General features: G+C 36.9%; 1 protein-coding gene across 1 annotated transcript in view; it reads right to left on the bottom strand.

Annotated features, from left to right (window-relative positions):
- Positions 1-12117, bottom strand: part of LAMA1 (laminin subunit alpha 1) — a 193764-nt gene that overhangs the window by 60652 nt on the left and 120995 nt on the right. The window contains exons 34-39 of the mRNA XM_036764599.1: positions 11645-11740; positions 9692-9803; positions 9054-9216; positions 4137-4347; positions 3202-3318; positions 2958-3121 (exon numbers count right to left, since the gene is read on the bottom strand). Coding sequence (XP_036620494.1) covers positions 2958-3121; positions 3202-3318; positions 4137-4347; positions 9054-9216; positions 9692-9803; positions 11645-11740 — 863 coding nt within the window. The remainder of the gene's footprint in view (positions 1-2957; positions 3122-3201; positions 3319-4136; positions 4348-9053; positions 9217-9691; positions 9804-11644; positions 11741-12117) is intronic.

The following is a 12117-nucleotide window of genomic DNA, read 5'->3' as shown; positions in this document are numbered from 1 at the left end:
AGGGCTGGTGCACTACTCACTGTGCCACCTAGCTGCCCCGATTTTAAAGTTCCTACTATCACTTTTCAGGGCAGCTAGTTGGTGCAGTGGATAGAGTACTAGGCCCAGAATCAGGAAGACTTGAGGTCAAATCTGAACTGAGACATTTACTAGCTGTGTGACCCTGGGCAAGTCACTTAATCCTGTTTGCCTTGGTTTCCTCATCTGGAAAAGGGAAATGGTAAACTACTCCAGTATCTCTGCCAAGAAAACCCCAAAAGGGGTCACAAAGAGTATGAAACAACTGTACAACAACATAAATTTTCAAAATAAGTTTGCCAAGTGTTACCGCTATCTCCTTTAAGCTTTTTAAAGACCTGTCTGAGGAGAAAGGGCAGGGGCCTTAATTCTTATAATTCGAGCTGCTTAGCCATGATTTTTGTTTAACTTCATCCAAGGGAGTAGGGGCCTTCCACTCTGCCACAACTCTTCCTTCTCCTCCCCAATCTTCCCAGCTCTTTGAGCCCCTATTTCTCATTATCTTGTTCTAGGCCTTTAGCCTACAGATGGGTAAGCAGTGGTGGGTGAGAAGGAGGAATGTGCCCTGCAGAAGGATACTGATTTTACTGTCCATTCTACGTGCTCAATCATTTTCAAATAACTCTGCTAAGTACATATAAAGTTGCTTCTCGTTCAACAGGCATGTCCTAATTTGATAGGATTCACTTGAGATATTTTCTGGCTTATCAGTTGATATTTCAATCAGTTGGAATTCATTTTCAGTAGGCAACAATTCATTTATGAACTTTCCAATGGGTGGATGGTACAATTTCATACCACTCTCTATCTAGAAAATGAGATCTGACAATCAACACATCCCCTAGGCCTGCAGAGTAAATCACTTCATTTTCTTTCCAAGGTTATTGAGGCAAGTCATCCCCCAAAGAACATCAGCATTTATTACTTGCAACCATTTGGCTGGTAAAATTCAATGATTTATAGGTACAAGATGGTAATCATTCATATTTTGAGTTCAATTTCCTTTACCATTCATACATTAAGTAATCAAGGCTATAACTTGGCTGTGAATGCAATAAGATTACCTTTACATTTTCCTCTTTTTTTAGGAATGGCTGAAGAGTGAGGAAATCATACAGCACCAAATTCAAATTTTCTCCCTTGGTTCTGTGGTTTGTAACACACATATAAATAAGTGATTGTGTACTATCCACAATAATGCTGTTCTTTAACCATTTTATGTGTGTAAGTCTTGTGTCATGAATAGTAAGTTGGCTCTATTCAAAACTGTCAAATAAATGAAGTCTATTCTTGGGACCCAAGTATCTCCTTTAAATGCCCTTCCCGGGCTTGTTGGTGCCTCTCCTTTCTTTACAATAACCTCTTAATCTCCTATCTAATATCAAGATAAGCTCTCAGAAAATAGTCTGGAAAAAAAGGAAACTATACTGTGGCATGAATGACTGGTAAGATTTATGTTTTAGGTCTATTTTCATTTTTCTAGGGAACCAACACAAATAAAAATTCATGAAGTATTTAATGAAAATAGTGGAATGTTAAGCAACAGTGAATGGGGTTAGTATTTTGGAGGTCTGAGGGTTTTCCTAGTGGCCCAAAGACATAACATGTGGGCCTACAGCATGACTATAAGCTCTTTTAGGAGAAAGACAGTGTATTTCATTTATTTTATATCCTCCCAAAGAACTTCAAAAAGTGCTGGGGATACAGGCACTATTCTATAAATAATTGTGGCAACTAGGTGGTGCAGTGGTCAGAGCAGTGGATCTGGAATCAGGAAGATGACAGTTCAAATCCAACCTCAGATACTTAATAGCTATATGACCTGGCCAAGTAACTTCTCCTCACTCAATCTCAGTTTCTTCTACTATAAAATATACTTTGCAATACAGAACCACATAGGCATTTTGACAATTATCATCTATATTGTTATTATTATCTTATTGATATAGTTGCACAGGAAGTCTGATTGGATTGAGTCACACCTTATGGAACTGACACAGACAAGCCAACAAGTTGGACTTGGGGATGTAAGCACGGACTGGGGGGACAGCATCTCAGCCTCCTCCTCCACATTTGCTAGGAGGAAGACATTGTGGACTAGAGAGGGTCAAGGGTCTGAGGATTAGGATTTTGAAAATTGGAAACCCAGCACAGTCCCTGACTAGAGGTAGTGTGTCTATATCAGGAAAGGAGGACACACTAGGCATGATTAGAAGAGGCAGATTCAAAGCTCCAGAAGGAGCCCAGCAGAGAATTACACCATCTATGAGCAACATCTCAACAACTCTAGCAAAAAGACTATAATTTGCCCCCTTTTGCCAAATGTTCTTTCTAAGCTGGAACCCATTTTCCCCTGAACTCTGTAGGTCCTGGATGGAAAATGTATCACAGACTTTTAGAGGTACATTTTGCACCAATTATTCTTACTTTATTACCTTAAAAAACACACCTTTCTGGGACAGCTAGGTGGTGCAGTGGATAGGGCACTGGACCTGGAATCAGGAGGACCTGAGTTCAAATCCAACCTCATTAGCCATGTGACTCTGGGCAAGTCACTTAACCCTATTGCCTCAAAAAAACATAGCTTTCTAAAAGCTAATCGAGTCTGGCTGACATTTATATCAATCAATAATCATTAAGGGGGGGCATGGTTAAAGCATACCAGTGGGGATTCTCTTGGGCAATAGCATCAGAAAGGTACTTTCCAGCCCCTCAGGGTCCACCAAAAACTTTAGCAGTACAAGAAATATTCTGGTGCTCTGGAGACCCTACCTGTCTGTGCACGTGAGATTTGGGAGCATGAGCCCAGAGCATGTGCCACACTTAAATATTAAAGGGTTTCCCCAAATTTTACACAAGTAAAAAAAAGATAAACCTAGCATTTAGGAATTAACCAATATTTTAGAGCATATCCAGTCCTTATATTCCTATACGCTTACCTGTCTAGTACATCCGCCAATCTCATCAGCTCAGCTGCATGATCCTCTGCCCTGTAGACAAGGTCAAGGGCTCCTCTCTCAGACATCTGCATGACTAATTCATCCACATGGTGTCTGATTTTGGCACTCCACAAGACCAGCTCATCACGATGAAGCTCTAACTTCTATACAGACAAATGAATATTTTAATGTGCACCTATGTATACATAAATGTCTATGCAAGTATATTCTCACATGTACTTACCTCTGTAGCATTTTTGGCATCCTTTGCAAGTGCAGCAACAGCTGCTATGAGTCCTTTTCCTTTCTCAATTAACATAGATGAGAAATTTTGGTTTTCCAAAACATGCAGTTTTTTATCCTTTAAAAGAAATCATCTGTTAACAGAAACTTCATAAAACCACCTTTTTTCCTTAAATGTGTTTACTTAATGCTACTATTTTGCATTTATACTTAATTATATTTAAAATTTTGTGTGTGTGTGTGTGTATGTGTGTGTGTGTGTGTGTGTGTGTGTTTGTGTATTCATTTAAATCTGAGAGGTTTGGGTAGGTTAGGTCCTTTTATTCTCAAGCTTCATAACAAATTTTATTAATGGCACCTAACTATTTTATAGGACACAAACACTAACACTCACATTCTATATTGGTGTACTAAACAAATGAGATATACTAGATAGTAACTGTTTCTCTTTTGACCAGAAACCCTGAGGGTCTTCTCCTCCCAGTTTAATTTTTTTTTATTAAAGGGGCTATGACTCACTTATTAAAGAGATCTATTCACTGAATGGGCATTTCTTTACTCAAAGTGAGAACCTGAAAAGACCTTAGCCTAAAAGGGCCAGGGTCTCCCATTGCATCCTGGGTCATTTCCAGTCATCCTGATGAATATCTGGCCACTGGACCCAACTGGCTCTGGAGGAGAAAGTGAGGCTGGTGACCCTGCATAGCCCTCCCTCCCTCAAATCAAAGCCAACTGCAAGTCATGTCATCACCCTTATGTCATGGTCCTCTTTGAGAACGAAGGACAAACACAACAACCAACAACAATAGAAACTCTAATTTTGTATTTGAGCATAGTTAAAATACAAGGAGATTTATTTTCAGATTCACTATGAAATTCTCAGTGTAATGTTAGAGTAGGTTTTCTCAGTTTTTAAAACAACTTGGTCATACTTACATTTAACTCTTCTAAATTAGTAGTGATAATAAGCAACAGACGGTTGGTCTCTTTGGTTTTGACATCTGCTTCATTGACTAAAGCTTGTGCTTCCTGTAGCTTGTTGCTGTACTCCAAAAAGTGGTTATTTGCTTTCTCTTTCAGTTCCTTCAGATCTCGCTGTGGTTTCTGATAATTCTTCTGAATTCGTGACAATAAATTCTTTGCAGCTCTGATAAATGTAAATGATACAATGACCAGTAAATGGCTGCCTTGATAAAAAGGTAGTAGGGGTCTCTTCATATGAATGTATCAAGTTTTAAAATTAACCACAAAATGTTATTGAGGTTTTCTTGATGTCAGGATGTAAAAGTGGTTGTTCTCTAAGAATGGGGAGGGTGATGACTTTGCTAATAATAATGACAGCAGATATTTATGTAGTTCTTTTGAGTTTTTAAAGAGCTTTTCAGACATCTTATTTATTGAGAGAGAATGATAGCCCAGAATGTCATTCATTTTTGTATTTTAGCCTTGATAAGTAAGGCTGCCTTAAATTTAGTAAATATTGTTGAAGTTTGGGACTTCCATTCATTAACAATTTTTTAAAACAGCTTCAGAAGAAATTGTATTATTTAGGATATGCACAAAAAATAAAAACTATTCTAACTGGACTAACAATTCAATGGGGTGTAGAATCTGTAATTTTACATTTGAAAATAGAAATAACATAAACAAAGGAGAACATTTTTCAGATTCAACTATATATTTATATAGTATGAATTTCTGTAATCCCCTGAGAATTTTATCCTATGAAACAAAATTTCAAGTTCCTTAAAATCATAGAAAAATCATTTATATAATATACTTGAATGATAGGAAAGCAAAGGAGTCTCTCTACTCCTTGAAAAAAAAAAACAACTATTTATTTAAGTCAGTTTGAACTTTCAGATACAAAACATGATAAACTCTCTACATGGCAATCTCTCACAGTGGTAGAATATACCTTATTAATAACTAATTTATATAAAGCTTTAACATTTTCAAAGCACTTTACCAATATTATCTCATTTAATCCTTATAACAACCCTGTAAGGCAAATGTTGTTATTATCCCCATTTTATAGATGAGAAAACTGAGTCTGAGATGTTAGGTGACTTGCTCGAGGACACAAGTGTCCAAGACTGAATTTGAATTCAGATCTTTCTGACTCCAAATCCAGAACTCTATTCACTGTGCCTCTTAGCTGAGTATTTCAATCTGTCAGGAAAGTATTTAAAAAGTTTTATAAGTTCAATTACAAAGCTCCAAAGCCTGAGATTTTATAGGTGTCAGCTTACCTGGATCACATACAATGAAAACCTATTCTAACTTAGAAGGTTTGAAAATAATTATTCCACTTATTGTTCATTTTGATGACTTTCAACTCTGACTGAAAAGATCAATTAGACAACGTAACAACCAAGAAGCTCTTGAAAAATTGTATAGAAAACAAGTGTATTTCTGGCATCTGACCTCAATATATCATCATCAGCATTATCCTGATAATCAATAGAATTCCCAGTTTTCTCACTTGCCCTTTGCGTTGCCTTGAGCAAGTACTTGACTCTCTGTACCTAAACTAGATAACTTCAAAGGTGCCTTTGAGCTGTCACTCTAGGATTTTATGCAATGCAGCAAGGGAGGACATAAAATCATAGATAATTTTTGTCAAACCTATAGTGTAGTCATGTCATGTGACACAGTCAGGTCATGAACACGTGGCACTAATCTTGGTCCTAACCATTAGTTAGCTTCTTTTCCAGATTTCAGTTTGTTATCACAATAATAATAACAATAGCTCACATTTCTGTGAAGTTTACAAGTCACTTTACTTATATTACCTTATTTCCCCCCCCTTTATGGTATTATTATAGCCATTTCACAGATGGGGAAACTGAGGATCAGAAAAATTACATGACTTGTCATTGGTCGCACAGATAATAAAGGAATAAATACTGGAGGCAGGATCTGTAGAATATTAAAATCAAAAGGGAGTGTGCATGCCATCAGGTGCAACCCTACCTGAGCAAAAACCCTTTTTATAACATATCTTACAAATGGCTTTCCAGCTTACTTGAAGATCAAGAGTGAAGAAGAACCATTGTTTCCCTAAGTTGCCCATTCCACTCTTGAATAGTTTAAATTGTTAAGAAGTATTCCCTGACATGGTCTAAATTTGCCCCTTTGCCACATCTATCTATTACTTTTTGTTCAGATACTTGGAGATAACTGTCATCGTCCTCTCCGTCCAACTAAAGTCAAGGCTCCTCTAAGTTAAACACCTCAAATTCTTTCAAGTAATCCTCATCTGGTATGATTCCTAGGTCCTACACCATCCTGGTTGCACTCCTCTAGATGCTGTGGAGCTTATTAATGTCCTCCCTAAAATGCCTTTTTTGCACAGCTCAGTGGGTCTGGCTACAATGAGTGTGTGTAGGGAGGAAGTAAAACACCAGAGCTGGACAGCAGGATTATGAAAAAGCGGCTGCAGTTTCAAGGGAACAGAGGACAGAAGTGCAATGTTGCTCCTTCCTGTGATGTGCCACTGTGTCCACTCACCCTGTTCTGCAGTAAACTAGCTATAAAGAGAGAATGAGCTGGAGTTTCCAGCTAGTGAGAAGTCGGTTGAGGCTACTAAAAGCACTGACCTTCAGGAGTTTCATGCCCCATTCTGAGAGACTTGGATCCAGAGTTCATGAATCTTCATTTGGGGGATCAGCCTTATTGGATGTTTGAGATGAACTATGTTTGGGAACTGACCTGTATTGTCTGCATTCCTTTACCCATTAAAGGAATTAAATTAAACTAAAGAATTAAATTATCTCCCCTAGTATCCCCATGTTCAGAATGGTTTATATGTTCTCCATGGTCTGCCAGAGTCTAGGAGAGGCAGTGTGGCTGCAATATTTTATTATGCATTGTTACTACAAATGAATTATGTGCTTCTATTGATTCTATGCCTAAAACAAAGTATCATCTGTGGTAAAACACGCTCATTGGCTTTGTGCGCACCCATTTCCATTATGCTGAGATCACATGACTGGGGGTCTACAAAATACAAGAAATTTATAGAGAAAGTAGGGTTTTCCAAAAGTGGGGCCCCAGAGCGATTTTGATTCAATGACAAAAAAATAAAACAGGTAGGGTCAGTAAACCCCTAGAGAAGGAAGTAGAACTCATCTTCCTTCAAGCTGCTAACCTTCCTAAAGTCTACCTGATCTCCCTCCCAGTTATTAACATTCTCTACTTCCTCAAAATTACCTTATGATTATTCATCTGTAGAGAAAGAGATAAACTGGCAATCAGATGACTGGGTAAAATGGTATCTCTGGTACTTATTGTCCTTGCCTCTCTGGGTGCCAGTTTTCTTAGTTCTCAAGAGAGAAGTTTGGAATAAATGACCTCTAATGTCCCATTTGCTCAAAAGTTATGATCTATGTTGTGTCCCTCAAGGAAAACATGAGCTATTGAAAGCACCGACTGTTTAATTTTTGTCTTTCTTTCCCCCTACTACTTAACTCAATTCAATAACTATTTTTAAGTGTCTGCTTTATGAAAGACATTATGCTTGGTTCTGGAGATAAAGGATCAACTGAAAACATCTCCTACTCAAAAAGGACATTCTACATCACAAAATTCGGCATTCAGAGGAACTGCACAGGTCGCCTTATACAATCACCACTCTGCAGAAGTGACCATTCAGCTTCTGATTTAAGATTCAATCATGGGGAACTCACTCTCCTAGAAAGCAGTCCACTCATTACAGGATAATTCCAATTGTTTGGAAGGTGTTTTTTTTTTTTTAAATGAGTAATGCAAAGCTATCTTCCTGTAGATACCAGTAACTGAAGTTAATTCTATCCTTCAGAACCAAGCAGAACAAAGCTAATGGTTCTTCCCTATGGCCAACCTTTTAAAAATTTGAAGATGATAATTGTGTCCTTCCTAAGTCTTCTCTTCTCCAGGAAAACCATTAGAATTTCCTGAGGTTGAGCCTTGGAAGGCATATTTTTGAGTCCTCCAGGTATCCTGGGTGACCCCTTCTGGAGGCACTCAAACTTGGCATTTTCTAAATCATAGGGTCTAGAACTAAACAAACTATAGTTCTCTCTTCCACATTTCAACTTTCCCCATAAAGGTTTCAATATGTTGAGGGTCAACATAAGAACTTACTGTAAATGGGAACTTTTAGGAGTTTTGCAGAAGCCACCAACGACATGGGAAGGCCAGCAGACAACACAGAAAAAGTGTAGAAACTTAGAAATGCACAAAATATGCCTATGACTAAATACTTAACCCAAATTTTAAAATAAGGTACTGTAAATACCCCACAAAACAAAAAAAAAATCAGACTTCTGCTCTGGTATGAAAGGAGAACCAAAAAAATTTTACGTGGATTTTCTAGATTGCTGGGGTGCTCTACCCCTAATCCCCATGATGTGGAAGTGATAACTGTAGTACAGATATGAACCAGTGAAGGTAGCATCCTGTCAGACTATGGTTTTCCTACCTCTGCATATTATATTTCCTTTAATGCCACATAAGTGGGGTTTTTTGCCCCCAACAAACAAATTTTATAATCCACTAAAAACCCCATGTGATTTCCACATTAAAAAAAATCATAATTCTTTGTCAATGTGCCTCAAAGACATATAATGAGCTGTTATTATTATGCATATTAGCTTGTACTAAACTTTTAGCTTTAATTGGCATTTCCCCTAATTTGCATGTCTCTAACTCAAATCCTCTCTGACCTTTATTACATTCCTAAATGAAGACTTGTTACAATTTATTCATTTCTTGTGAAAATTCCTTACCCCTTTTCCCTCATACCCAGAGTAAGAGAGTTCATGTGGAAATATGATTGCTTGGATTCTAAATTACACTTTTGCGACTCACTTGAGCTCAGTAGTAGCATTTTGGTGCAACTGCATGAGATTCCTTTTCTGTAACACTTCCAGCATGGATGCAATGTCCTCTTGCAAACTTTGTAGAGTAGCGTTGGGCAGCTGCTGATTGATACTCCAAGTCTCATTCAGGGCTGCTGCTTCTTCGGCAATGACTATAAAGGAAATGAGTCAAACTGTTAATAAGTCATTGACAACAGTATGGGAAGATCATTAGAACTCCCTGTATTTTTGATCTTACTGTTTCTAGTAACCACATTCCTCATTCAAATATGTTTAGCTTACTTTTGCCCTCTAATGCCTCGTTTTGGTATAACACAACTCCTTGTGTCTTTATCCTATACTTATTTATAGGAAGAATTAAAATATTCTCAGAAGCACCAAAAATAACATGATAGCTAAGATTTCTAAATTGAGAAGTGACTCGAAAAGATTTAATGTTTTGGCTAAATTATGGTGTCAAGTTTAAATAAAACGAAAAGTGATTTTCTTAGTTGGATGTTGCCAAAAATACAAATGAATTTGGGAATCCTGTGAAATTTTTGGTTCTTGTATCTACTCTGAGATAAAATAAAATACATTTTTTTTAAAACAGGTGTGCTCTCCAAAATTAAATATTATGCACACTACCTTTTATATTAGTCCTCAGTTTCTCAATAAATGTAGCTAAATCTTGACTCTTCTTCAGCATTCTTTCCGTGATGACATTCAAATGCTGGCTACTCTCTAATACCTGAGTGAGCTAATAAAAAAATAAAATCATGGTTAAAAAATAATGCTCAAGATTTAATTTTAAAAAAATGAAAACAATAACTCACATCCCTCACCCTACCAAACTGCACTATTTCTATTCAAGGCACCATCATCCTTTTCCCAGGTTTGTAACCTTGGCATCATCCTCAACTCCTCAATTCTCCCGCACCCCACAAGCCCATTCAGTTGTCAAATGTTGCTATTTCCACCTCTACAATCTCATTCAACCAATTATTTTCTCCTCTTAAGTAGTTACTACGTTAGTTTGGCCCCTCATCATCTCTCAAGTAGATTATTTCAACAGCTTCCTAAATGGTCTCCTTGATTCAGTCCATCCCATACAATACTGCCAAAATAATTTTCCTTAAACACAGCTATAATTACATCATTCCCCCACTCAGTCATGTCCAGTGGCTGACTATTGCCTCTAGGATCAAATATAAACTCCTTTGTTTAACCTTTAATGCCCTTCACAATTTCTCCCCCTCCTATACTCAATAATACAACAAGACTGGCTTTCTGTCTTTTCCTCATACATCCCCTTTCTGTGCTTTTCCACTTCCTGTATGAAATTTTTCCTGATCCACCTAGCTGTTGGTATACTTCCTTCCAAATAACTTAATTTTAACCATTTAATTAGTTAACTACTTAACTAATTTTAACTACATGATATTTATTCACTTTTTAGTTATTTATACACCTCTATATATACCTGTCGGATTCCCCATTAGAGAGTAAGCTCCTTGTGAATAGGAATTATTTCATTCTTTGTATTTGTATTCCTAGGGCCTAGCATAGCACCTGCATAGAATAAGCATTAAATAAACGCTTACTAGTTGATAGAAGCACTAGGTAAAATGTTAGAGTCCTTTTCATATAGTATCTAATTCGATACTTACCATAATCCTATGAGGTCAACAGGTAACGCAAAAATTATATTATCTTTATTTATAGAGAATGGAAACTGAGGCTTGGAGTAAGTAAGTAAAATACCTTTCCCCAGGCAAACAAGGACTACAGGTTTATAGTTGGAATGAACTTCAGAGAACCCATTTTACAAATAAGTATACTGATATTGAAGAAGCTAGATAGCTGTAGGACCTTAAGTAGATTGCTGAACATCTCTGGTCATGAATTTTGTCATATCTAAAATGAATGCATTAGACCATAATAGTGGGTATTTATACAGTGCTTCAAGGATTGCAAAGTACTTTGCAAAAGAGATTAACTCATGTGATCCTCACCACTCTGGGAAGGTCAGAATTTATTTTACAGAAGAGGAAACTGAGGCACGGGGCGGGTCATACAACTACTAAATGTCTAAGGTGGAATTTGAATTCAGGTTTTCTTGGTGATAAGTCTTAACCACCATGCCCTTAAGCTGCCTAAATAACTTCTTAGGACCGTCCCAATGCAAAAATTCTAGGATTCTACAGGCAACTTGCCTAAGGTCATCCAATTAGTCTAACATGGTGAGAAGAGGAAACCAAATCTTCTGAATCCTAGACCAGCTATTTCTACTACAACAAAACAGCTTTACAAATTTTAAAATTAGTTTCTTTAACACAGAGTTGAGAGAAATGTCATCTAGAACAGAGGTGTCAAAGCCAAAGCAGACAAAAAAACCTTGTACATCAGATTAAAACGTGATTTGGAAATGTTTCACAAAGTAAATAAAAATACAATATAAATAAAATGTTACTTGTAGTTTTCTAAGTAAATATGTGGCTCACATGCATCCTTTTCTATTTGAGTTTGACACCACTGGTCTAGAAATGGCTATCTCACATGGCTATCTTCACAGAAGGAATGAAAGATTTCATGACTCACCTCTTTCTGCAAATTATCTGTGTCTTCTGAAATACCTTCGAGTTGTTTTTTTGCCCTTTCCAGTGAAACTGCCATTTTATTACTTACTAATGACTCCTACAAAGGGCAAAGGAAACAAATTACAATTTTTCTATTAAAAGTTTCTAGTTCTCCAACAGATTTTCACTGGAGTTTATTTTTTAAAATCACTGATTTCCTTTCATTACAAACACTCCTTTCCTAGAATTACATTAATGAAAGATTAATCGAAGTCCTTTTTTTGACCTAATACCAATTTCATTTTGTTAGTTTTAAATCATAACATAAATCCGTACTAATAGGTTCTTTCTCCATAATTCATATTTTTTTCCTTTTAAGTTTATTTATTATTAGTTTACAACATTCAGTTCCGCAAGCTTTTGAGGTCCAAATTTTCTCCCCCCCTCTCTCTCTTCCCCCTTACCCAAGATGATGTGTAATCCAATATAGGTTCT

This window comes from Trichosurus vulpecula, chromosome 1 (assembly GCF_011100635.1).
Source record: "Trichosurus vulpecula isolate mTriVul1 chromosome 1, mTriVul1.pri, whole genome shotgun sequence".
NCBI lineage: Eukaryota > Metazoa > Chordata > Mammalia > Diprotodontia > Phalangeridae > Trichosurus > Trichosurus vulpecula.
The sequence above is the reverse complement of the archived record's forward strand: the minus strand, read 5'-3'. Positions and strand labels throughout refer to the sequence as shown.